General features: G+C 41.0%; 1 protein-coding gene across 2 annotated transcripts in view; it reads right to left on the reverse strand.

Annotated features, from left to right (window-relative positions):
- LOC106599412 (pappalysin-2) overlaps positions 1-24,364 on the reverse strand; it is a 64,511-nt gene that overhangs the window by 2,104 nt on the left and 38,043 nt on the right. Inside the window, exons 11-22 of one of the 2 annotated variants that reach the window (XM_014190625.3) lie at positions 20,199-20,395; positions 19,273-19,392; positions 18,812-18,947; positions 18,231-18,405; positions 17,265-17,436; positions 16,704-16,881; positions 13,753-13,966; positions 12,777-12,945; positions 12,540-12,672; positions 11,931-12,040; positions 10,516-10,587; positions 343-441 (exon numbers count right to left, since the gene is read on the reverse strand). In XM_014190625.3, coding sequence (XP_014046100.1) covers positions 343-441; positions 10,516-10,587; positions 11,931-12,040; positions 12,540-12,672; positions 12,777-12,945; positions 13,753-13,966; positions 16,704-16,881; positions 17,265-17,436; positions 18,231-18,405; positions 18,812-18,947; positions 19,273-19,392; positions 20,199-20,395 — 1,775 coding nt within the window. The remainder of the gene's footprint in view (positions 1-342; positions 442-10,515; positions 10,588-11,930; positions 12,041-12,539; positions 12,673-12,776; positions 12,946-13,752; positions 13,967-16,703; positions 16,882-17,264; positions 17,437-18,230; positions 18,406-18,811; positions 18,948-19,272; positions 19,393-20,198; positions 20,396-24,364) is intronic. The other variant, XM_014190627.3, reaches the window with a different exon arrangement.

Here is a 24,364-nt window from a genome sequence, read left to right on the forward strand (position 1 = left end):
CCGCAGTAGACTGACTCTCACATGGAAGTGCGAGTCCCTGCCCATCTTCCGAAAACATCTGAAACCCTACCTCTTCAAACAGTATCTTAAATAATCCTCCTCACCCAAAAGAAACTTAACAAGCACTTGCACTTGACCTCCCTCCCCTTTTAGCTCTGATTCTACTGATAGCTACGATATTGAGGAAAGTGATATTTTCTAGGCTGTGTGTGATATGTGGTTGTCCCACCTAGTTATCTTAAGATAAATGCACTAACTGTAAGTCACTCTGGATAAGAGCATCTGCTAAATGCCTAAAATGTAAATGTAAAATTAAGTATAGAAAAAAATTGGTTAATTTACCTTTCTGGTTGAGAGTGTGGATGGACAGCAGTCCCCTCCATCATACTCGCAGTAGGCCCGGTTGTTGATGGTGTCACACCAACCATCTCCCCCAAAGGGCTGGAAAAAAGGAAACTCTTATTAAAAGGTAAAGGTAAAAGATGACATCAAAAATGAGGCAACTTCCTACTTGCAGGAGTCAACATCAACAGAGTTCAACCAAACCCACACTGTGAAGTGCCAATAGTGGATACCATTGCCTTTTCATGTAATTAATTAACACCTAGTAAAGAGCTGATCCCTGACCTCTCTGAGCTGTGATTCAGTATTTTGCATGTGAGACAGAAATAGGGTACTGCGTTTAACAATTTTTGCAGTACTTTGGGGAGTTCTGTCTAACTCGGCAATGGCACGCAATTGTCAAATTTATGTTACATAAAAATCTTAAATGCGTCATAATGAAAGCCTTTAATGTTTTTTAACTTAACCTTAAAGTTGCTGTGCCAAAAATAAGAAAATAAGAGGTGACTGCCAAAGATACTGTTGGCTTTCCCCGGGCCGATGGAGTCATTTCAAACACTCCAGGTTGTACCTGAATCCACATCACAGTAGAATGGCAGCTGCTGGGGAGATTTCTGCAGTTTCTCCCCTGCTCAAAACTAGCCCCCACTCCAAAATAATTTTCCTTGCCTTTCGAAGCTGCCAAGCCGTAAATAAATCTATTTAATTGTTTTGTTTTTTACTAAATACTTTGGCCGGTAATTAAAACAGACTCTTTGGCAAAATTTGTTGATACTCCCTTTGTAAGACAAATAGGCCTTTAAACTGGCTCATGGACCATATTGGTTTCAGGTGCATTTGTAATACAATACATTTCTACGATGGTGCCTAACATAAAGCTGTTGTTTTGCAACACGTACAGTTGAATTCGGAAGTTTACATACAACTTAGCCAAATACATTTAAACTCAATTTTCACAATTCCTGATATTTAATCCTAGTAAAAATTCCCTGTCTTAGGTCAATTAGGATCACTCTTTATTTTAAGAATGTGAAATGTCAGGATAATAGTAGAAAGAATGATTTATTTCAGCTTTTATTTCTTTCATCACATTCCCACTGGGTCAAAAGTTTACATACACTCAATTAGTATTTGGTAGCATTGCCTTCAAATTGTTTAACTTGGGTCAAACATTTCAGGTAGCCTTCCACAAGCTTCCCATAATAAGTTGGTTGAATGTTGGCCCATTTCTCCTGACAGAGCTGGTGTAACTGAGTCAGGTTTTTAGAGCTCCTTGCTTGCACACGCTTTTTCAGTTCTGCCCACACATTTTCTATAGGATTGAGGTCAGGGCTTTGTGATGGCCACTCCAATATCTTGATTTTGTTGTCCTTAAGCCATTTTGCAAGTATGCTTGGGGTCATTGTCCATTTGGAAGACCCATTTGCGACCAAGCTTTAACTTCCTGACGGATGTCTTGAGATGTTGCTTCAATATATCCACATCATTTTCCATCCTCATGATGCCATCTTTTTTGTGAAGTGCACCAGCCCGTCCTGCTGCAAAGCACCCCCACAACATGATGCTGCCACCCCCGTGCTTCACGGTTGGGATGGTGTTCTTCGACTTGCAAGCCTCCCCTTTTTTCTCCAAACATAACGATGGTCATTATGGCCAAACAGTTACATTTTTGTTTCATCAGACCAGAGAACATTTCTCCAAAAAGTACGATCTTTGTCCCCATGTGCAGTTTTCATACAGTCAATTAGTATTTGGTAGCATTGCCTTTAAATTGTTTAACTTGGGTCAAACGTTTTGGGTAGCCTTCCATAAGTTTCCCGCAATAAGTTGGGTGAATTTTGGCCCATTCCTCATGTCGATAGAAGACTCGTTTTACTGTGGATATAGATACTTTTTACCTGTTTCCTCCAGCATCTTCACAAGTCCTTTTGCTGTTGTTCTGGGATTGATTTGCACTTTTCGCATCAAAGTGCGTTCATCTCTAGGAGACAGAACGCATCTCCTTCCTGAGCGGTATGATGGCTGCGTGGTCCCATGGTGTTTATACTTGCGTACTATTGTTTGTATAGGAGAACGTGGTACCTTCAGGCGTTTGGAAATTGCCCCCAAGGATGAACCAAACTTGTGGAGGTCTACATTTTTCTTTTGAGGTCTTGGCTGATTTCTTTTGTTTTTCCCATGATGTCAAGCAAAGAGGAAATGAGTTTGAAGGTAGGCCTTGAAATACATCCACAGGTACACCTCCAATTGACTCAAATGATGTCAATTAGCCTATCAGAAGCTTCTAAAGCCATGAGATAATTTTCTGGAATTTTCCAAGCTGTTTGAAGGCACAGTCAACTTAGTGTATGTAAACTTCTGACCCACTGGAATTGTGATTCAGTGAATTATAAGTGAAATAATCTATCTGTAAACAATTGTTGGAAAAATGACTTGTGTCATGCACAAAGTAGATGTCCTAATCGACTTACCAAAACTATAGTTTGTTAACAAGAAATGTGTGGAGTGGTTGAAAAACGAGTTTTAATGACTCCAACCTAAGTGTATGTTAACTTTCGACTTTAACTGTATGTTACATAATGTAACAACTTCTAAACATGAGAAAGTAGTATATTCCTTCTGGTTGTAATGTATCTTTAACATGACCCCTTAACATTGGTTAAATAAGTACAATCAGAAGTTAGACTATTTAAATCTTAAAAGTCTTTGGTCTTTAATGATCTAACATCACTACTTGACCCCTTTCAGTATAAAGCAAGACAATAAAAATACTGTAACATCAACAGTATGAACACCCATGCTTTCCATAAAAAAATTATCAAAGTTGACACGCTTGACTCGTCCAAATGCCCATTTCTATCAACAATTTCCCCTCACCTTTCTTATCACCCAAATATTCTCAATAATAATATTCTCAATAACAAAAGAAAGAGGCATGACTTTTGCACTTGTGAGTCATTGTGTTTTTTATTTGATAAAGGTGCCATTAATGTAATTTAAAAAGGTGATAAGGGGTCATAGACAAGACTGATGGATCAGACTTCCACGGAGTGCTCCAGGAATCTGGGAAATAAGGCAGAGAGAGACCTCCCGACTTCTAACGGCCCTGTGTAAACTGTCAGTAAATTTAATAGTACCGCCTCTTAGAACATACTTGGAACTCTGATGTCTGCTGGATTACGGTGTCAGTGTAATGTACCAAGTTTAAAGGTGTTTATGATGCCGTGTCTGCACCAGTAGACTTTGGAGGGGAGGCCGACTTTTCCCCAGAACCTTGGTGTTTTCTCTTTGAAAAATCCATTGTTCTAGTACACTGTAATTCCTACAGTAGACTAGATGCCATACAGTGTGCTATCTGAGGGACAACTCATCCGTTTGATAGCTTGCTGAGCTATTTGAGTTACAACAGCGAATAAATATATCCACTATCGGATAGACAACCTGGCTGTTTACTCATGTTCCTGGCTTCTGTCTAAGAGGGGTTCTTAGGGATTCTAGTCCATTGCGTTTTTTGACTTGCGTCATCCAAATTGGTATTTAAAGAATCCAGAATTTACTTTAAATGAACCCCTTTGTTATTGTATTTCATACAAACATATTTCTCAAGAAACATAAACACAACACAACTGTTTCCATTAAGACAAAAACAGTTAGAAGAAACATAAATTAACACAATGCAACTGTTTCCAGGATGAAAAAAAGGTGGACTAAGTTAATCATTAGCGACACCAAGGGTGGAGATTCCTCATAAACATTATCTCTTCATGCCATGAAAACAATTTAACCCTAACCCTAACCCTAAACATCCTGTTGGAGTGAAGGAAGGGGTTACACTCGGAGAGAGAGCCGACTGACTTAGTTTAATGCTAAGTGAAAGATATAGTAACAAACTAAATAAACTCCATAGCAACAACTTTTAATGTTTTGGGAAAGGAAAGGGGATAACTTGTCAGTTGCACAACTAAATGCATTCAACAGAAATGTGTCTTCAGCATTTAACCCAACCCTTCTGAATCAGAGAGGTGCGGAGGGCTGCCTTAATCGACGTCCATGGCACCCGGGGAGCAGTTGTTGTTGGGGGTTAACTGCCTTGCTCAAGGGCCCACATTACCGCTTCCTGATTGGGACTTCCTCAGAGCTCACTCACTAATTATGTTCTCCTCTAAATTCCTTCGCAAATGTAAAGTCATGTTTAGCGGTTCAAAACAAACCTGAAACATTAATGTGTGTCTGGCAAATGTAAAATTTCAAAGTACAGTTACCTCTCAAGGTATTGTAAAATTTGACTATTTAAAGACATGTTCTTGAACTTTGGTGACTACTAAATCTTTTTTAAACCTCCTGCTTTGGGCTGGATGTGTGAATGTGTAGTTCATACATATGTAATCTATCAGCAGAGTTACTATCTTACCTAAATTACCCATAAAATCCCTTATTCGAATGTGACTGTTTTTCTTGAAGCTGTGCTGTGCCATTTTCAATACATTTTCCCCCATAAGGGCCAGCCTTATAGCAATTTGAGTTCTACCAGTGAGCTTCATCCCTCTCGCCATGTGAATGACAGTTAGCAAGTGGCACATCATGCACCCACAGCAGAGCCTGAGAGAGCAATGACGGTGCACATATCTGCACATACTGTACAATGCCATCAGAAAGTATTCAGATCTCTTGACTTTTTCCACATTTTGCGACATTACAGCCTTATTCTAAAATGGATCAAATGTTTTAAAAATCCTCCCCATGAAAAAATTGTTTTTTAGAGATTTTGACAGTGCACGTCAGAGCAAAAACCAAGTCATGAGGTCGAAGGAATTGTCCGTAAAGCTCTGAGACAAGATTGTGCCGAGGCACAGATCTGGGGAAGGGTACCAAAAAACTTCTGCAGCATTGAAGGTCCCCAAGAACACAGTGGCCTCCATCATTTTAAATGTAAACAGTTTAGTACCACCAAGACTCATCACTTCCTAGAGCTGGCCGCCCGACCAAACTGAGCAATCGGGGGAGAAGGGCCTTGGTCAGGGAGGTGACCAAGAACCCGATGGTCACTCTGACAGAGCTCTAGAGTTCCTCTGTGGAGATGGGAGAACCTTCCAGAAGGACAACCATCTCTGTAGAACTCCACCAATCAGGCCTTCATGGTAAAGTGGCCAGACGGAAGCCACCAGACGGAAGCACCTAAAGGACTCAGACCATGAGAAACAAGATTTTCTGGTCTGATGAAACCAAGATTCAACACTTTGACCTGAATGCCAAGCGTCACGTCTGGAGGGAACCTTGCACCATCCCTACGGGGAGGGATGGTGGTGGCAGCATCATGCTGTGGGGATGTTTTTCAGCGGCAGAGACTGGGAGACTAGTCAGAATCGAGGCAAAGATGACCAGAGAAAAGTACAGAGAGATCCTTATTGAAAACCTGCTCCAGGACCTCAGACTCGGGCGAACGTTCACCACCGCACAAGACAACGACCTTTAACACACAGCCAAGACAATGCAGGAGTGGCTTCGGGACAAGTCTCAATGTCCTTGAGTGGCCTAGCCAGAGCCTGGACTTGAACCCGATCTAATATCTCTGGAGAGACCTGAAAATAGCTGTGCAGCGACGCTCCCCATCCAACCTGACAGAGCTTGAGAGGATCTGCAGAGAAGAATGGGAGAAACTCCACAAATTCAGGTGTGCCAAGCTTGTAGCGTCGTACCCAAAAAGACTCAGGGCTGTAATTGCTGCCAAAGGTGCTTCAACAAACTACTGAGTAAAAAAGTACTGAGTAAAAAACTAAGTACTGAGTAAATATTTATGTAAATGTAATATTTCCGCTTTTTTATTTCTATACATTTTTTACATTTATAAAAAACAGTTTTTGCTTTGTTATTATGGGGTATTGTGTGTAGATTTCTGAGCCAAAAAAAACTATTGAATACATTTTAGAATAAGGCTGTAACCTAACAAAATGTGGAAAAAGTTAAGGGGTCTGGGGTCTGAATACTTTCCGAAGGCACTGTATGTGCCGTAAAAAGTATACAAAAGTATAAATATATGATGTTATTTATAACAAGTATTACTCACACTGCAAGTTCAACTTGTGAACGAGAGAACAGTTTATACTGGCTGTCTAAATGTGGAGCACATGGGGTAGGCTAAATAGTTTGTTTTTGAAGGGCTGATTGGCTAGTCTCGACACACCCTCATTACATTATTCAGTTTTTTCTCTGCCTCCTACTGTCCATTCAGCCTTTGCTTGTTTACTTCTTGAAACTAAACAAGCTGTTTCAACTGTTTTGCTATTGAGATTTATGCATTTTGTGCACCACGATTAGAAGAGGAAAATGTTGGCCTAGATAATGAAGGTCTACTTGTGGTAAAGTCTATGATGCCTTAAAGGGATTCTTCGGGATTTTAGCAATGAGTCAGAAGAACTCATGGATACCATGTTTATGTCTCTGCATCCAGTATGAAGGTCGTTTTGTGAGCCAATGTCAACTAGCTGTCACGTTCGTTGGAATGATCGGACCAAGGCGCAGCGTGAGTAGCGTTCCACATCTTTTATTAGAAAGTGAAACTAAGCAAAATACAAAAACAATAAAGAATAAACGAAACGTGACGACAATGCAACTACATATAAACACAATATCCCATCACCCACAAGTGGAAAACATGCTACTTAAGTATGATCCCCAATTAGAGACAACGATTACCAGCTGCCTCTAATTGGGAATCATACACAATCACCAACATAGAAAAACAAACCTAGAACCCCACATAGAAATAATAAACTATACTAACCCCCCAGTCACGCCCTGACCTACTCTACCATAGAAAATAAATCTTTCTATGGTCAGGACGTGACACTAGCATTAGTGCAATGACTGGAAGTGTATTGTATCTACTGTACTAGCATGCTAGCAGTTACCATAGACGTCCAGTCATTGCGCTAAAGCTAGTTAGCAATTGCGCTAATGCTAGTTAGCAACTTTCTTCAAACTGCACGCAGAGACATAAAAATGGTTTCCACAAGCACTGAAGTATTCCTTTAACTGACCTCATCATCCCATTTTGAAAAGGAGCATCTGGATGAGATCTGTCAGGGAGCATTTGTAACACATGTGGAGTGATATAATTTACAATGTTGTCATGGAGTATCTGGTTATAAGCAACTGAAGATTGAAGGAAAAAATTGTTGGCAGGTAGATTAAATATTTTAATACCATGAGACATGAACAGTTAATGTGTTCCATAGATAGTTCCAGTTTACACTAAAGTCTGGTGGAATAAAAAGGTTCTGGATAATAATAGTGTACTATGACAGCTAATAAATGAATGGGCAAATATATCAAAATAAGCCTGCCTTTGAATTTGATCCCTGAAAATAGACAAAATCTAAGGAAACGATGAAAGAGAAATGGAACACCGTCAGCCTCAGAAATGACGCTTTGTCGCCAGTGATCAGTATTTCAACAAATAAAGCCTGAACAAGGTAGAGAGAGAGAGGTTCATAGTTTGCGGTGAACCTTGCCATAGTTGGAGCACACTTGGGGCCCATTTCAATCCCCTGCAGGTGAAGGAACTGCACTAAGGTTAATTTAGAACTGCTTAATTAAGGAATGTTTTTACTTTCAATGACGGTGATATGTGCTTGTCTTACCTACCTTAGTTGAATGCATTCTGTAAGTCACTCTGGATAAGTGCCTGCTAAGTGACCAAATTGTAAATCAAAATCTAAATGTAAATCTGATGAGTTAACCATGTTAAAACCCAGAAGCTGTTCCTCTCGTGGACAATGGATTTTGATGTAAAACAACACCTTCCCTTAGAATACAGCATAAACACTCTCAGTGAACCCACAATGTCTTTTGCTTTATCTGCAATTAATTGAATGTGGGTCTTGGTGGTAATATTCTCGGTTGAGGTAGGACTATGTACAGTATGATAATATGAAGGGTCTATATATTGCCATGGTTTTATTTACTTTTTAAAGTAAAACATGTAATCCTTTTTCTGCAATAAATGTAGAGCAAGTCTGTTCAAATAATATTTTCTGAGATCAAGCTTAGGCTACTTTAAAGAAAACACCATTGTTTTGATGTTAGGGGTGATTATGATCAGGTAAGAAAATACTTTTTCAAAGCATGTATTGCTCGGGAACAGAGCAGTGTAGATTGGCAAAATATATTACATGTGCTACCTGTCCCAGACCTGCTGTTTTCAACTCTCTAGAGACAGCAGGAGCGGTAGAGATACTCTGAATGATTGGCAATGAAAAGCCAACTGACATTTACTCCTGAGGTGCTGACCTGTTGCACCCTCGACAACTACTGTGATTATTATTATTTGACCATGCTGGTCATTTATGAACATTTGAACATCTTGTCCATGTTCTGTTATAATCTCCACCCGGCACAGCCAGAAGAGGACTGGCCACCCCTCATAGCCTGGTTCCTCTCTAGGTTTCTTCCTAGGTTTTGGCCTTTCTAGGGAGTTTTTCCTAGCCACCGTGCTTCTACACCTGTATTGCTTGCTGTTTGGGGTTTTAGGCTGGGTTTCTGTACAGCACTTTGAGATATCAGCTGATGTAAGAAGGGCTAAAATATACATTTCATTTGACATGTCTCATCTTTAATCATGTTGGTACAGTATAATACTGTAGCAGGCACCAGACCTGGGTTCAAATACTATTGGAAATCATTACAAATAATTGATATGTGTTTGTCTGGCATAATGGACCAATAAAGTAGTCCCAAAACTGCAAACCCAACCCATCTGGCACTCCAGGGAGGCTAGAGAAAACTCTCAACATTTTCGAACGATAGTATAGTATATGAACCCTATCTGGCAGGCACTATGCTGTATAGAACCCAAGGGCAAAATAGCAGACGGAAGCCCGGGTGTATTTATGTTGTTGTTGACATTTTAAAATACATTTCCTGCAATTCTACACAGTTTGACCTGACTTATTATGCCTCTCTTCAGGGGTATTTTGTGGGGTATATGGATGGGCTTGAAAACACAGTACAAGTGGAAGGATAAGTGGAAGGCCCTCCAACCCCCCCCAAAAAAAATTATAAAAGATTTGCAGTTTTATAATACTATTCTACACATGTTTTTGGAGAGACATTTAGCCGTTTTAACGCTAATTTCTTGCTACTCTATACATTTTGTAATGAAGAAGAGAGAAAATGGTGGGGTTTTAAAGTAAGTGTCCAGTGAAAATCAAAATTTTAAAAGTTAATATTCTATTAACTCATACCCAAATAATGTTGTTGACTCGTCCTATACCCGTATTTGTGGCCAAAGCATAAATCGGAGAAAAAAAAACACTTAAAAAAAAAAAAAAAACTCAAACTTGTATCTCAAACAGACCGTTTCAAAAATGCTTGCTATTTCCTGATAACAGATAAGCGGTCTACTCGAATGAATATTTTTTATGACAGGTAAACGCCCACACCATTCTGTTGTTGGGGTACGCCCACACTAATCCAACACAGAAAAGCTGCTTTTTAACATACTTATTTAAAACATTTTGGAAGGAAAACTATTTCACTCATATTGTAATTAATTATAGGTCATATTTAATAGAAATCTGGAAACACTGGACAGCTACTTTACAAGTTCACTTTGGGAAAAAATAACGACTTTAAACTGTATAAGTGATCAATGCACAATAATAGTAGGTCATTTAATGCTTAAAAAAAATGATAATATTGACAAGATATTTGGCTACAGAAGTGCCATTTCTTACCAATCTCTACAGCTGCCATCCAAAATGACATCAACACATACTGGAGGAGTTACTGGCTAGCTACAAGTGGCTAGCTTAGCTGATGAACTAGCTATGTCGGTCACGGCGCGCATGACCAGAAAGACACATCGATGAACCATCAAATGCATACCACATTTGAGAAAGGGGAGGAGTTGGACCGTTGTTCGTGCCCAAAGTCAATTGTTAAAGCAAATTTCCTGCAATTCTACACATTTTGCCATTGATTATGATGTGTTCATATGCTATATGCTATCTGACGTGTTTTGGCTGGGGCACCCCAACCAAAACATTTTTATTTGTTTATTTTAAAGAAATTATTGGGGGGGGGGGGGGGGGGGGTAATCGACCTGTTCTGAATATTGGGGGGCACATGTCCCCCCATCCCTGGTGGCAATTTTGCCTATGATAGAACACTCACCTCACATGACTGGATACATTGTATGAGTTTGGGGTCAGGATGCCATCTCATCATTCCTGTGCAGACGATGTCCTGTAATGTAACATTGATTGAGACGTTGTAATTAGTCATCAGTATCAATATCAAGCTCTATAGATCTAAACCGATTTCAGTTAAACTAGGCTTACAGGAAATAGTATGTCTGTACACAGGACTTTCTTTTTGGTGATACAAAATGTCAATGACTACACTTGATAAAGATCTCTAACTTTAAATCCAGCTCCAACTTTACACTACTGCTCCCACCAAACCAAAAACATTTAGTCAACAAGCCCATATTTGGTGTTATGAAGTGATCTAGCCAAAATGGCACTGTCATCTTGAGTTCTCATAATGGTCTGTGGCATTTTATTTCTACCTTAATTGGAACGACAGCGTACTAATCATATTGATTGACTGACAAAGACTGTAGGAGTAACAGGATACTCCTTTGTGTCCCAAAAGTTGTCTGGTTAAGGGATACAGTCATAATGCCTTGGATCAAGATGACGTGCCAGTAATACAGCTCAAGTTATATAAATCAGTTCCAAACTATTTGGAAGGCAGTTAGGTCTGCTGGCTCAGTGAAGGGCCACCCAATAGAGCAGGGGTACTCAACTCTTACCCTACGAAGTCCGGAGCCTGCTGGTTTTCTGTTCTACCTGATAATTAATTGTACACACCTGATGTCCCAGGTCTAAATCAGTCCCTGATTTAGAACAATGAAAAAATGCAGCAGAACAGCTTCGAGGTCCAGAGTTGAGTTTGAGGGCAATACAGGGTCAAATGATAGGGCTGTTTACACTAGCGTTCATGTCAAAGCGATCCTTTGAGATGATATTGGGCAGGTTGCCCTTCTTAAGAAAACAACAGTATATTTCACTCTGACACATCATTCAAATTCCTAGACATTCCGCCATGATGATTGCGTGTTCCACAGATTCTTGATGAAAGGCGCCTATTTATAATAGTATAACCCCTTATGTCACATATCACTTTTTTTGGTCCATCCGATTCTTTATACCATCATATCTTGCCATCTGTATGTCAATCTTGCAGAAATCACAATAAACATTTGATCATTACAGAGTTCACAGTAAGGCTAACAGTGCCCTAACTTAGCAGGAAATAAGCAGGAAGCTTGCACTTGGTTCTTTATATTGAATAATATTAATACATTGAGTAAAATAAGGAAAAGCTCAATTTGCAGGAAAAGCTCAATTTGAAGTACAGACAACCACATGTTTTAGTCCATTACTTATCCAAATTAATCATTTGGGCGAGCCTCAGACCTGTTTGTGAAGCTCTAAGGATACACAAGGGGGATATCAGCCAATACTAATAACATTTAGTAAATAACAAAGCATCAAAACGTTTGCATCAGTCAAACACCTTACCTGAACCCTGCCTGGTAGCATCCAGTGCTTGACATTGTCTGCTGTGGTGCCATTGGCTAAAACAACTGGGTCATGCAGGGCCGCACTGCATGTTGGGTAGCAAACTGCACCTGCAGTGACACAAAGTAAGCTTTCCTTCTACCCTGATTTGCATCTGTTGAATTTATTGATGTGCAAATAAAAAAAGTTGAGACTAATCATCTGTGGTTCAACAGCTTGGCAGTTCGGCTTGCAAAGTGTTTTACCACCTGCTACCTGCTATGGCTCTGTTATATTTTCCAATGCCTTCTGGGATGCTACAGAACGCTCCACAATTCATAATATCTAAACAATTAAGAATACTTACGTCTGGGTAAAAATATACATGTATATATATTTTTTAAGGTATAGTATTACATAATCATGAGATGTTAAAACACGTTCAGTTACATCGTAGAAGCTTCATGACCAAACAAATACCAACAGAATGGATGCAATGCATTGTCTTTAAAATAATACTGACAGTCTATTGATTACTACAGTACAAAACACTGCTGTACTACATTAAGGTACTACTGTAAGTGTAATGAGGAGTGTCCTCAAGCTGGAGAAGTTGAGAAGGAGACTTACCAACATTGAAACCCTCGTCACAGGCAAACTGAACCTGATTGACATCAGGCGGAGGTGGACAGGCTCCAGCTAACCTTGTACACATTGTGAACTCCTCTGTCCACCTGCCATCTTTAGTGCAGCGAATCGTGTGCTGTCAGGAGAGATAAAAACTGAATGAATAAGATAGTACTTTATTAATGGGATGGGATGATGTTCAAGCTCAGAAAGTGGACCTAGATCGCATCTTTTGTTTACGTTTTCCGAGGCGTGGGGACACAGGAGGGTACAGAGGCTGTTGTAGTGCCTGCCATTCGTGCAGGTGTACATGCCCTCAAAGACAGCAAGCAGAGAAGGACAGGGAACGGGTTCACAGCCCCCCTCCTCCCACTGGCCCCCCTCTACACACTCCACCTTCAGAAACCTCCTGGGAACGCAACACACACACAACACACATGCAGACACACACACACACACACACACACACACACACACACACACACACACACACACACACACACACACACACACACACACACACAAAATTATGTTGTTTCAAATTTAATTTAAAACATCTCAAAGGTAATAATAAACAAGATCATTTAAAACCATTTTTATAGTGCTTTTAGCTTTTAACACGTTGCATTAATAAGGTGCTTAAGATTTTCACATATCTTAAAAGTGAGTTGAAAAACTCATAAAGAAGTCCAGGTGCAAAAATTATGTTCTCATATTAGTTTGTACATGCAGTTAGTCCTGTAGAACATGCTGAGCAGTCTTAGAAGGTCCAGCTAGATTCAAGAACATTGTCTTTGACAGCCAATATTGTCCAATAGTCAAGGGATAATGCTGACTCCAACAAAGGGAGGAAATAAACTCGCACCAGCGGTTTACTAATGGGAAACCATCTCATTAGAAACACGTGAATTACATCGATAATGAGGTGAAGTTACCCAATTAAGTCAACTGGAAAACAATAATGAGGCAAGTAACCATTGGTATGGAATTTATTGGAGGTTTATGTTGCTATGCTTAGAAACCGTACACAGGTATGCAAGGTCGATGGATCTAAAAATACATTTAAATGTACGAATTGTGCTATTTAAACTCAGGATCCGTGGGGGAAATATGTGATGCATTCATTGTTCCTTGTTTCATAAAATAGAAGCTATTAACACGGTTCTATAACATGTTTATGGAGCAAAAGAAAAGTGATACATAACACATTACTCACTTTCTTGACTTTGTGTTTAGGCTGGCCATAACATAGTAACCTGGGTTACATTTGTAACGGCATACGGTACCCACATCATGTCCTGTACCATTGCACTGGGGTACTAGGAGCTTGGCGTTAGGTACTGTAGGAGGCTCTGGGCATTCTATCTTACAGTAGGCTTCAGGGAAGGACCATAGACCATCATCTAGGCACACCAACCTATCACTGTCCCCTGCAAAACAAATAAAGGCACACAATCAATTCAAACCTCATACAGAATTGTATATCATTTAATGGCAATGATGAGTAGAGGTTCGTTATTAACACTCTTAATGAATCTGACATCTGGAATCAGTCCCTTTGTTCAATTGCTAAGAGAGAAGGTGAGTTTGTGGACTATTAGTGATTTCAATATGATCAAATGTACCGTATGTGTCCATACCTGCCGGTGCGTAAAGCTTAATTATCTAAGGCCCCCACACAAGTTTATGTTGGTATGTATATGTCATCATAATACTCTAAAAGTTGTGTTCATTTTATTGGTCTATAAAATGTAATGAATCTTTGACATGGTTTAAAGTTTTATAAGGTCTTTAAGCTTTGCTCTAGTGTTGCAATCATTAACAAAATCCAATACAGATGTGGGATCTTAATTTGACTTTCCTTTTGCAGGATAACTTTCCTGCAGTGTAGGAAATGTAAAACTTGTAGTGTATTTGAGGTTTAAAAGGCTTCTGAATTTTGTAATTTCTACTTTGAAATTTCACACTTGATTTTCCCTTATGAAAAATGTATCAATTCCTACAAACATTTCCATTAATTATAATCCACATAATAATTTAATAATTCACATTTCCTGTTGCTGCAGGATTATGTCCTGCTGTAGCAAACTAGCTAAAATTCAAGTCCTACACCTGTATAGCTGTATGAGGAACCGCTGAGTATTTAGTAATGCATGTCAATGGATAAATACGAACTAGGATCAACATGCATGTTGGGTCAATATTGGTAATCCATCAAACAATTCAGTAAGGGCTCACTGATTGACCACAGCTTAACAAAGTACTGTCAATAACAAGCTAGGTTGTGGTATACACTGAGTATACAAAACATTAAGAACACCTACTCTTTCCATGACAGACTGACCAGGTGAATTTAGGTGAAAGCTAGGATCCCTTATTGATGTCACTTTTTAAATCCACTTCAATCAGTGTAGATGCAGGGGAGGAGACAGGCTAAAGAAGGACATGGATTGTGTATGTTTGCCATTCAGAGGGTGCATGGGCAAGACAAAATATTTAAGTACCTTTGAACGGGGTATGCCAAGCACACCGGTTTGTGTCAAGAACTCCAATGCTGCTGAGTTTTTCATGCTCAGGTTTGTGTATCAAGGTGTGTATCAAGACTGGGCTACCACCCAAAGGTCATCCAGCCAACTTCACACTACTGTGGGAAGCATTGGAGCCAACATGGGCCAGCATGTTGGGAGGGCGGAGGGGGGGGGGGGGGGCAACTCAGTATTAGGAAGGTGTTCCTAATGTTTGGTATACTAAGTGTACATCTTTTGGGAGTTGCCATCTAGAACCTAGAAGCCAGTAGTAAAACCCTGTTGTAGAACCTAGAAGCCGGACCCGGAGCCTGGCCGAGAAACCCTGTTGTAGAACCTGGCCGGAGACCCGGAGCCGAGCCAGGAGTAAAACCCTGTTGTAGAACCTAGAAGCCGGGACCCGGAGCCTGGCAGGGGAAACCCTGTTGTAGAACCTGGCCAGGACCGGAGCCGAGCCGAGTAAAACCCTGTTGTAGAACCTAGAAGCCAGGAGTAAAACCCTGTGTGCCTGGCCGGAGAACCCGGTGCCTGAAGCCAGGAGTAAAACCCTGTTGTAGAACCTAGAAGACAGGGGTAAACCCTGTTGTAGAACCTAGAAGCCAGGAATAAAACCTGTTGTAGAACCTAGAAGCCAGGAGTAAAACCCTGTTGTAGAACCTAGAAGACAGGGGTAAACCCTGTTGCAGAACCTAGAAGCCAGGAGTAAAACCCTGTTGTAGAACCTAGAAGACAGGGGTAAACCCTGTTGCAGAACCTAGAAGCCAGGAGTAAAACCCTGTTGTAGAACCTAGAAGACAGGGGCCCTGAGGTAAATGAAATGGCAGGCGGGCACTAAGCCAGAATGTTCTTGCCAGCATGAGCCCCACTCGGCCCTGCTGGCGACTCCAGAGATAGAAACCCTCTCTTGTTTGCCTTATTTCCTATCCCCACCTGTCAGCAACCAGCTATGGCTGCATGCTACTTTCCTATTTACACAAAGCCTAGGGCCTCCGTCCACTGGACGTCGACCAAGACCAACTGCCAAGCTGTTCAGTTCAGTCCCAGGGCCGGCTGAACAGCCTCGCCTCACAACAACCTCTAATAGGTTAGAGCAGAGAAACACAGACACACTCCTACGCCATGATGCCACATCAGGTTAGACTCCAAGCCACTCTGTGTACAACATGAGGTAATACACTCGTGGAAAAAAGGGTTCCAAAAGGGTTCTCGGCTGTCCCCATAGGAGCACCCTTTTTGGTTATAGGTAGAACCCTTTTTGGTTTCAGGTACAACCCTTTTGGGTTCCATGTAGAACCCTCTGTGAAAAGAGTGCTACATGGAACTCAGAAGGGTTTTACCTGCAGCCAAAAAGGGTTATTGTTCTCCTATGGGGAAAGCCGAAGAACCATTTAAGGTTTAGATAGACTGAGACCCCTCAGGTAAAACATAAAACAGCAATGACAGCCTCATGGTCAAGTTAATTTCTCTGAGAAAATGTTAGAATGTGCCATTCATGTTGTGTAAATGAGTGAATGAATATCAACTTCCCACTTCATGAAAATAATAAATGGACCTATAATCATCTGAACCTATAAACTGTTATGAAAACAAAGCACTGCATGTAAATTTGTATCATTATAATTGTACTGTTGACCATACATACCCTGAAGTATGGCAGGGGGGTTGCAGGTGAAAGAACACTGCTTGCCAAATGTTGTTCCCCAGGGGCAGCTGAAGACAGCGAAGTAGACGTGAGACTGGTCAGGGGGCCCACAGTCAATTAGCTGACAGCTCACAACACGGTCCCATGCTCCATTTAGACACTGAAGCTCCGTTTCTTGCTTTCAATGGAAGATTAATACATTACCATTACACAGACATGATGGGATATGGCATGCTACTACAGTAATACAAATATACTGTATTCTACTGCTGCTACTTGTAATAGTTCCTCTACGATCTATATTTCGACAGTCATTTGAGGCTAGTAGTATTTCATGTTACTTTCAAATGCTCTCAAATTCAATGTTGATGTGTAGGGGATAAAGTGGAGGGGTCTTATAATGTACATTTTATATATGATTTCTATAATGCACAGTTTCCAGAGTGATTTCTGGAAGTTTTAGGGTTGTGTTTACCTGATGGGGTAAGACCCTAGTCTAATCCTAGAGTTGTGCTTACCTTATGGGGTAAGACCCTAGTCAAATCCTAGTGTTGTGCTTACCTGAAAGGGTGGATTACCCTTGCCACTGAGCACAGCGAGGATGAAACCTGGATGACAGTGGACAGTGCAGTGAGAGGTCTCAGTCCTCTCTGTCTCGGGGCTGCAGGTGACAGAGGCATGCTCCAGCTGAGGAGGACTGCATGTGTCCATCTGGCAGGGCCGCCGTGAACAGCTGGGCCACCACGATCACACACACACACAGAGGGAGAGAAGAAACACAGAGGGAAAAGTATGAGCTGAGTAGTGTTGACTATTTGAATCCTTAACAGATATGGTATCACATAGCACACTCTTAGTGTGTGTGTGTGTGTGTGTGTGTGTGTGTGTGTGTGTGTGTGTGTGTGTGTGTGTGTGTGTGTGTGTGTGTGTGTGTGTGTGTGTGTATACACAATTATGCTACTCAACCCTGCACCTTAAAGGCTGCTGCCCTATATACATAGACATGAAATCACTGGTCACTTTAATAATGGAACACTAGTCACTTTAATAATGTTTACATACTGCTTTACTCATCTCATATGTACAGTATATACTGTATTCTATTCTACTATACTTTAGTCAATGCCACTCCGTCATTGCTCGTCCTAATATTTATATCATTCTTAATTCCATTCTTTTACTTTTAGATTTGTGTGTATTGTTGTGAATTGTTAGATATTACTGCACTGTTGGCGTTAGGAACACAAGCATTTCGCTACACCCGCAATAACATCTGCTAAATATGTGTATGTGACCAATAACATTTGATTTGATTTGATTTGCTCCGTGTTTTGTTGTGTGTATGTGTTTGTGTGTGGGTGCGGTGTGTGTGTGTGTGTGCTATTATATGTGTTGGTATGCGATTGTGTATACCTGACTGAGAGTGTGTGTGTACACATATGTGCTTGTACGTATGTGCATGCATGCGTGCATGTATGTGTGTGTGTGTGCATGTGGAAGCCCTATGAGACCCCACCCTCAGCGCACCCAGTGAGGGCAAATGCGCTGAAGTGACACGACGTGCGCAGAGCGACTCCCGTCACAGCAACGAAGGGCGAGGAGAAGTTGAGGATGACAGCGGTGGTCAGGAAGAAGGGTTGACTCAGGTTGTGTGTCACGTTCACCACTAGAGGATTCTGCTGGCACGACAGCTCAAAGGAACCTGAGGACAGACACAGTCCCTTTTTCAATGAATCTTTCCTCAATTCCTCATCTTCTTCTGAAAACATATTGAACAAGAAGGTCCAAGGGGAGGGACCTTGGACCTTATCCTCAACTACAGTTGAGAAGGAGCCAAGGAGATGGGATGCGAGGAATTGAGATAGCGCCCCAGACAGGAATAATACACGGATGCTTACTCAGTACACTTTTTAAATATCATATGGTCATCACTGTAACCAGCCATCATGACTTGAGATGTCCCTAGCCTTAACCATAACCCTACATACTGCATATGTGAAGACATCTTGAGGCATCTTTGAATGTTAATTCAAACAGTCAGTCAGCTCTTTTGTCTGTCAAAACGAACAGGCAAACATCCTTTGAGGGTCGGTAGTTCAAGTTCATACCCAGGGAGTGGTTTCTGCCGCCAGTATCACACAGTTGGATGGTGACTGTTTTTCTGCACTGCTCTCCAGGCCAGGCTCCATCCGAGGCCAGATAGATGATGACAGACGCGGCGACTCCAGGTTGCGTAAATCCCACCTGGGCAAACAATTAGAGTTATTATGACAACAACCAAATGAGTTCAACTGTTCAATAATCGGTTCCTGAATGTCCCCCACTTCAATGGTAATTAGATTGCATGGTAATGAAAGTATGACAACAGAAACAGGACAATACTGTGACAAACGTGGCATGACAAATTGGGAGAAAGTACAAAGATGTGCCGTGAAACATAACAAATGACCGTTGGAACGTTACTTTAGAGAGGGTTATAAATAGTTTGTCAAAAGTTTGTCCAAAGTAGTGCACTATAAAGGGAAAAAGGTGCCCCAAGTATCCTCTATGGTGGACTGGAGTACTCAACCTTTAGCCATACTGTATCTTCCTCATCATAGTAGGTCTGAGTGTACGACTGGGCCGTGCATGGAACCCATATGTCATGTGACGGCTTCTCATTCATCTCCAGGTACTGGGGCTTGCACAGCTTTAATACAAGGGGAATCATACAGTAATTATTGAAAACCTTTGGTCACACTTTATTTGGATAGTCCCATGATATACAGATGGTTATACTATCAACAAACTATCTGTTCATAAGCAAATGCTTGCTAAGGTTACGGTTACGGTTAGGTTTAGAATAAGGTTAAAGGTTAGGGTTGGGGCTAGGGTAAGGGTTAAGTTTAAGGTTAGGATAAGGGTTAAGGTTAGGGTTTGGGTTAGGGTTAGTGGACAGTTAGTTGAAATGTTGTTGACACCGGGAGTCCCATAGGGCGGCGCACAATTGGCCCGCCGTTGTCCGGGTTAGGGGAGGGTTTGGCCGGGGGGGATTTACTTGACTCATCACACTCTATCGACTCCTTGTGGTGGGTCGGGCACCTGCGAGCTGACTCGGTCGTCAGTTGAACGGTATTTCCTCCGACACAATGGTGCAGCTGGCTTCCGGGTTAGGCGAGCGGGTGTTAAGAAGGGCGACTTGGTGGGTCATGTTTCACAGGACGCATGACTCTATCTTCGCCTCCTGAGCCCATTGGGGAGTTGCAGTGATGAGACAAGATCGTAATTGGATCACAATTGGATATCACGAAATTGAGGAGAAAAATGGGGTAAAATAAAATAATATATATATATAGACAGTTATTGAACATCTACAAACCATCTACAAACCATCTACTTGGGACTATCCAAATAAAGTGTTACCAAACATTCAAAACACTCAGTACTGTCACATTTACAGAAAGATAACATCTGTATCCAGGAGGTGGGGGACAGGGCAGAGGAAAGCATTGCTACCTTGCTAAGCGAGGGCTCTCCGGTGGCTGCCAGGGCAGGGCAGCTGCTTTGGTCCTGATGGGAGGCTGCTGCGGTGGAGGCCCACTGGTCACTGTACCCATGAGGGGTGAAGTAACCACAGTCCTGTATGCTGGAGCCCCTCTCAAACTCCTCACACACACCATCACCCTCAAAGACGTAGCACAGGCTGGGTTCACCTAGGGGAAACAATGGGAAAGATATGTAGTGAACAAGCTTGCGTCCCAAATGGCACCATATTCCCTTCATAGTGCACTACTTTTTAAACAGGACTCAGAGGGCTTTGGTCAAACGTAGTGCACTCTATACAGAATAGGGTGCCATTTGGGACTCAGCCCAAAGGAACAGTCTGCTGGGGAGATTGCATTGTATTACAATAAGTAGATGCTGTCATCAGAAAACATTCCCGGAAAGATGTAGTTCAATAAAGAGGTGTGACAATGGTTCACAGAGAATAAAACAGCAAAGCACTATGTAATACACCAAACATTTATAATGTGTGAACTTTAACATCAGAGGCTGGATTTGGCCCTGTTAGTTACATACAGCTGCATGGGTAGGAGAGTTTAGTCACTGACAAGGTGTTGAATTGGCATAAATAATCCAAGGAACTATGTCTCAAAAATAAACAGTCTAGACAATATGGAATCAAACCACATTATCATCATAGCAGGTTGTTTGGATATTGTGCACTGACCATAATATACAGTACAAAAGACAACAACCCCTGTGACAATGATAAATGTGTTTTTACTTCAGTTGTTTGTCAAAGCAATATCACTTTCAGGATAATACGAGTTGATGTTTATGCTTCAGATACATTGACATCATGATCCAGTATTGTATTGTAGGAGTTAACTTGTCAAGCATCAGAATACCCAAACATGGAAGCAAATATGTGCATGACTGAGTGAGAATGAGGCACTATCTTGAATGGTGCAATGATTCCATTTTATAAATTGCAATTTAGAATCTGTTTTTTTGCCAAAGTTCTTTTCCTGCTAGTCATGCCTTTTATTCCCAAAGAAAATATAACACTTTCAGTCACGGCATCTCTGAACCTTCATGGAATAGATTCATTATTTCTCCCTTGACAAAACTGGGGGGGGGGGTGTTGACGTACTAGCTAAGTAATAGATTCCCAAAATATGCATCCCAAATGGCACCCTATTCACTTAATAATCCACTGCTTCATTTCTGTATTTATTATTATGTATATAATAATTGATCCTTGTCTTGTCCCCAAAATCATTGATGATGCTTGAGGTGATGAAACAATTTCCCAAGTTGGGATTTAAAGTAATACTCTACCCTACTCTACTCTGGTCAAAAGTAGTGCACTATGAAGGGAATAGGCTGCCATTTGAGACGTACACAAATATAGTATGTGAGAATAAATAATGTAAATCGATTGAATTATCTTAGTTACTCTGTAACAGTTAGGACTACTTCCTTGTGATTTATATGGTGTGTCAAATGACAATTTTTCTACTAAGAAAACACATTTCTTTAACTAAGAGAATGATGATAAAGGAAGTGTACAAAATAATCCCCCAGCATGGTGGATACAATTATAGGCAACACCACAACTATGAGGTTGACATTTGCTGTTACTGTGCAATGTCTACTTTTAGCATGCCAAGTCTCTGAATGAAAACCAGAGACAAGGCAGTGTCAGCTTGACAGCATTGTTTTGTTGTGGATATCAAAACAAGCTAGCTGTAGTAAACTTGCCAGGGCAGGAATAATACCCTTCACAATTCACATCTCTGGGTGAGTGTTGCTTTAGTCTTTGAGTTCATATGATTTTGTTTTGAAATATATTAGATTCATGTATGCATAATGCATAGTTTGGATAAATTGAGATGGTTAAGCGCAGAATGACAAAAGATGACAGTATTTTGTTTATTTAATTAACCCGTTTTAAAGTGGTAGATCAGCTTTAATATTGCAGATAGATTGTAGCTTCCATCAATGTAATTGTCTGCATTATTTCCAATCCACAATATATATATATTTTTTATATCTTCCTTTATTATTTTCCCCTAACCCTACCACCCCTCCCCTAATTGGAGTAAACTAATGGACAACAACACTTAGGCTTCTACTTCCAGCTTATACATACCATATACTGTACATTTTACGGACACAATGTATTTTACAATAGTTATCTTTTGTTTGTTTTTAATCCCATCCTTCAGCTACCCTCAACCCCTCCCATCTACAGTGCCTTCGGAAAGTATTAAGGCCGTTTACTTTTTCCACATTTTGTTACGTTACAGCCTTATTCTAAAACGGATTAGATGAAAAAAAAAATACTCAGCAATCGACACACAATACCACATAATGACAAAGCGAAAACAAGTTTTTTGATTATAATGCAAATGTATTACAAATAAAAAAACAGCTGGCCTCCCGAGTGGTGCAGTGGTCTAAGACACTGCATTGCAGAGCTAGAGGCGTCACTACAGACCTGGGTTCGATCCCAGGCTGTATCACAACCGGCCGTGATCAGCAGTACCATAGGGCGGCGCATAATTGGCCCAACGTCGTCCGGGTAAGGGGAGGGCTTGGCCGTGGGGTGCTTTACTTAGCTCATTGCGCTTTAGCAACTCCTTGTGGCGGGTCGGGCACCTGTAGGTGGATCTCGAGTTGTCAGTTGAACGGTGTTTCCTCCGACACATTGGTGCAGCTGGCTTCTGGGTTATGCGGGCGGGTGTTAAGAAGCGCAGTTTGGCGGGTCATGTTTCGGAGGACACATGACACAATCTTAGCTTCCTGACCCCATTTGGGAAGTTGCAGCGATGAGACAAGATCAAAATTGGTGAAAAAAGGGGGTAAAAAACAAGAATACCTGATTTACATAAGTATTTAAACCCTCTGCTATGAGACTCAAAATTGAGCTCAGGTGCATCCTGTTTCCATTGATCATCCTTGAGATGTTTCTAAAACTTGATTGGAGTCCACCTGTGGTTAATTCAATAGATTGGACATGATTTGGAAAGGGACACACCTATCTATTTAAGGTCCCACAGTTGACAGTGCATGTCAGAGCAAAACCCAAGCCATGAGGTCGAAGCATTGGTGTAAAGTTTTTACGTAAAAATACTTTAAAGTACTTAAGCTGTTTTTTTGGGGTATCTGTACTTTACTTTACTATTCATATTTTTGAATATTCAACTTTTACTTTTACTTCACTACATTCCTAAAGAAAATGATGTACTTTTTACTCCATACATTTTCCCTGATACCCAAAAGTACTCGTTACATTTTGAATGCTTAGCAGGACATATCATTTTTCCAATTCACACACTTATAAAGAGAACATCCCTTGTCAATCCTATGGTGCCTGATCTGGTGGATTCACGAAACACATGTTTTGTTTGTAAATGACGTCTGAGTGTTGGAGTGTGCCCCTGGCTATCCGTAAATTTAAAAAACAAGAAAATTGTGCTATCTGGTTTGCTTAAAATAAGGAATGTGAAATGATTTATACTTTTACTTTTGATACTTAAGTATATTTAAAACCAAATACTTTGACTTTTACTCAAGTAGTATTTCACTGGGTGACTTTCACTTTTACTTCAGTCATTTTCTATTAAGGTATCTTTACTTTTACTCAAGTATGAGGTTTGGGTACTTTTTCCACCACTGGGTCGAAGGAATTGTCCGTAGAGCTTTGAGACTGGATTCTGTCGAGGCACATATCTGGGGTAGGGTACCAAAACATTTCTGCAGCATTGAAGGTCCCCAAGAACACAGTGGCCTCCATCATTCTTAAATGGAAGAAGTTTGGAACCAACAAGACTCTTCCTAGAGCTGGCCGCTCGGCCAAACTGAGCAATCGAGGGAGAAGGGCCTTGATCAGGCAGGTGACCAAGAACCCGATGGTCACTCTGACAGAGCTCTAGAGTTCCTCTGTGGAGATGGGAGAACCTTCCAGAAGGACAACTATCTCTGCAGCACTCCACCAATCAGGACGTCATGGTAGAGTGGCCAGAGGGAAGCCAATCCTCAGTAAAAGGCACATGACAGTCCGCTTGGAGTTTGCCAAAAGGCACTTAAGACTCTCCAATCATGAGAAACAAGATTCTCTGGTCTGATGAAACCAAGATGGACCTCTTTGGCCTGAATGCCAAGCGTCACAT

Source organism: Salmo salar, chromosome 03 (assembly GCF_965601325.2).
Source record: "Salmo salar chromosome 03, fSalSal1, whole genome shotgun sequence".
NCBI lineage: Eukaryota > Metazoa > Chordata > Actinopteri > Salmoniformes > Salmonidae > Salmo > Salmo salar.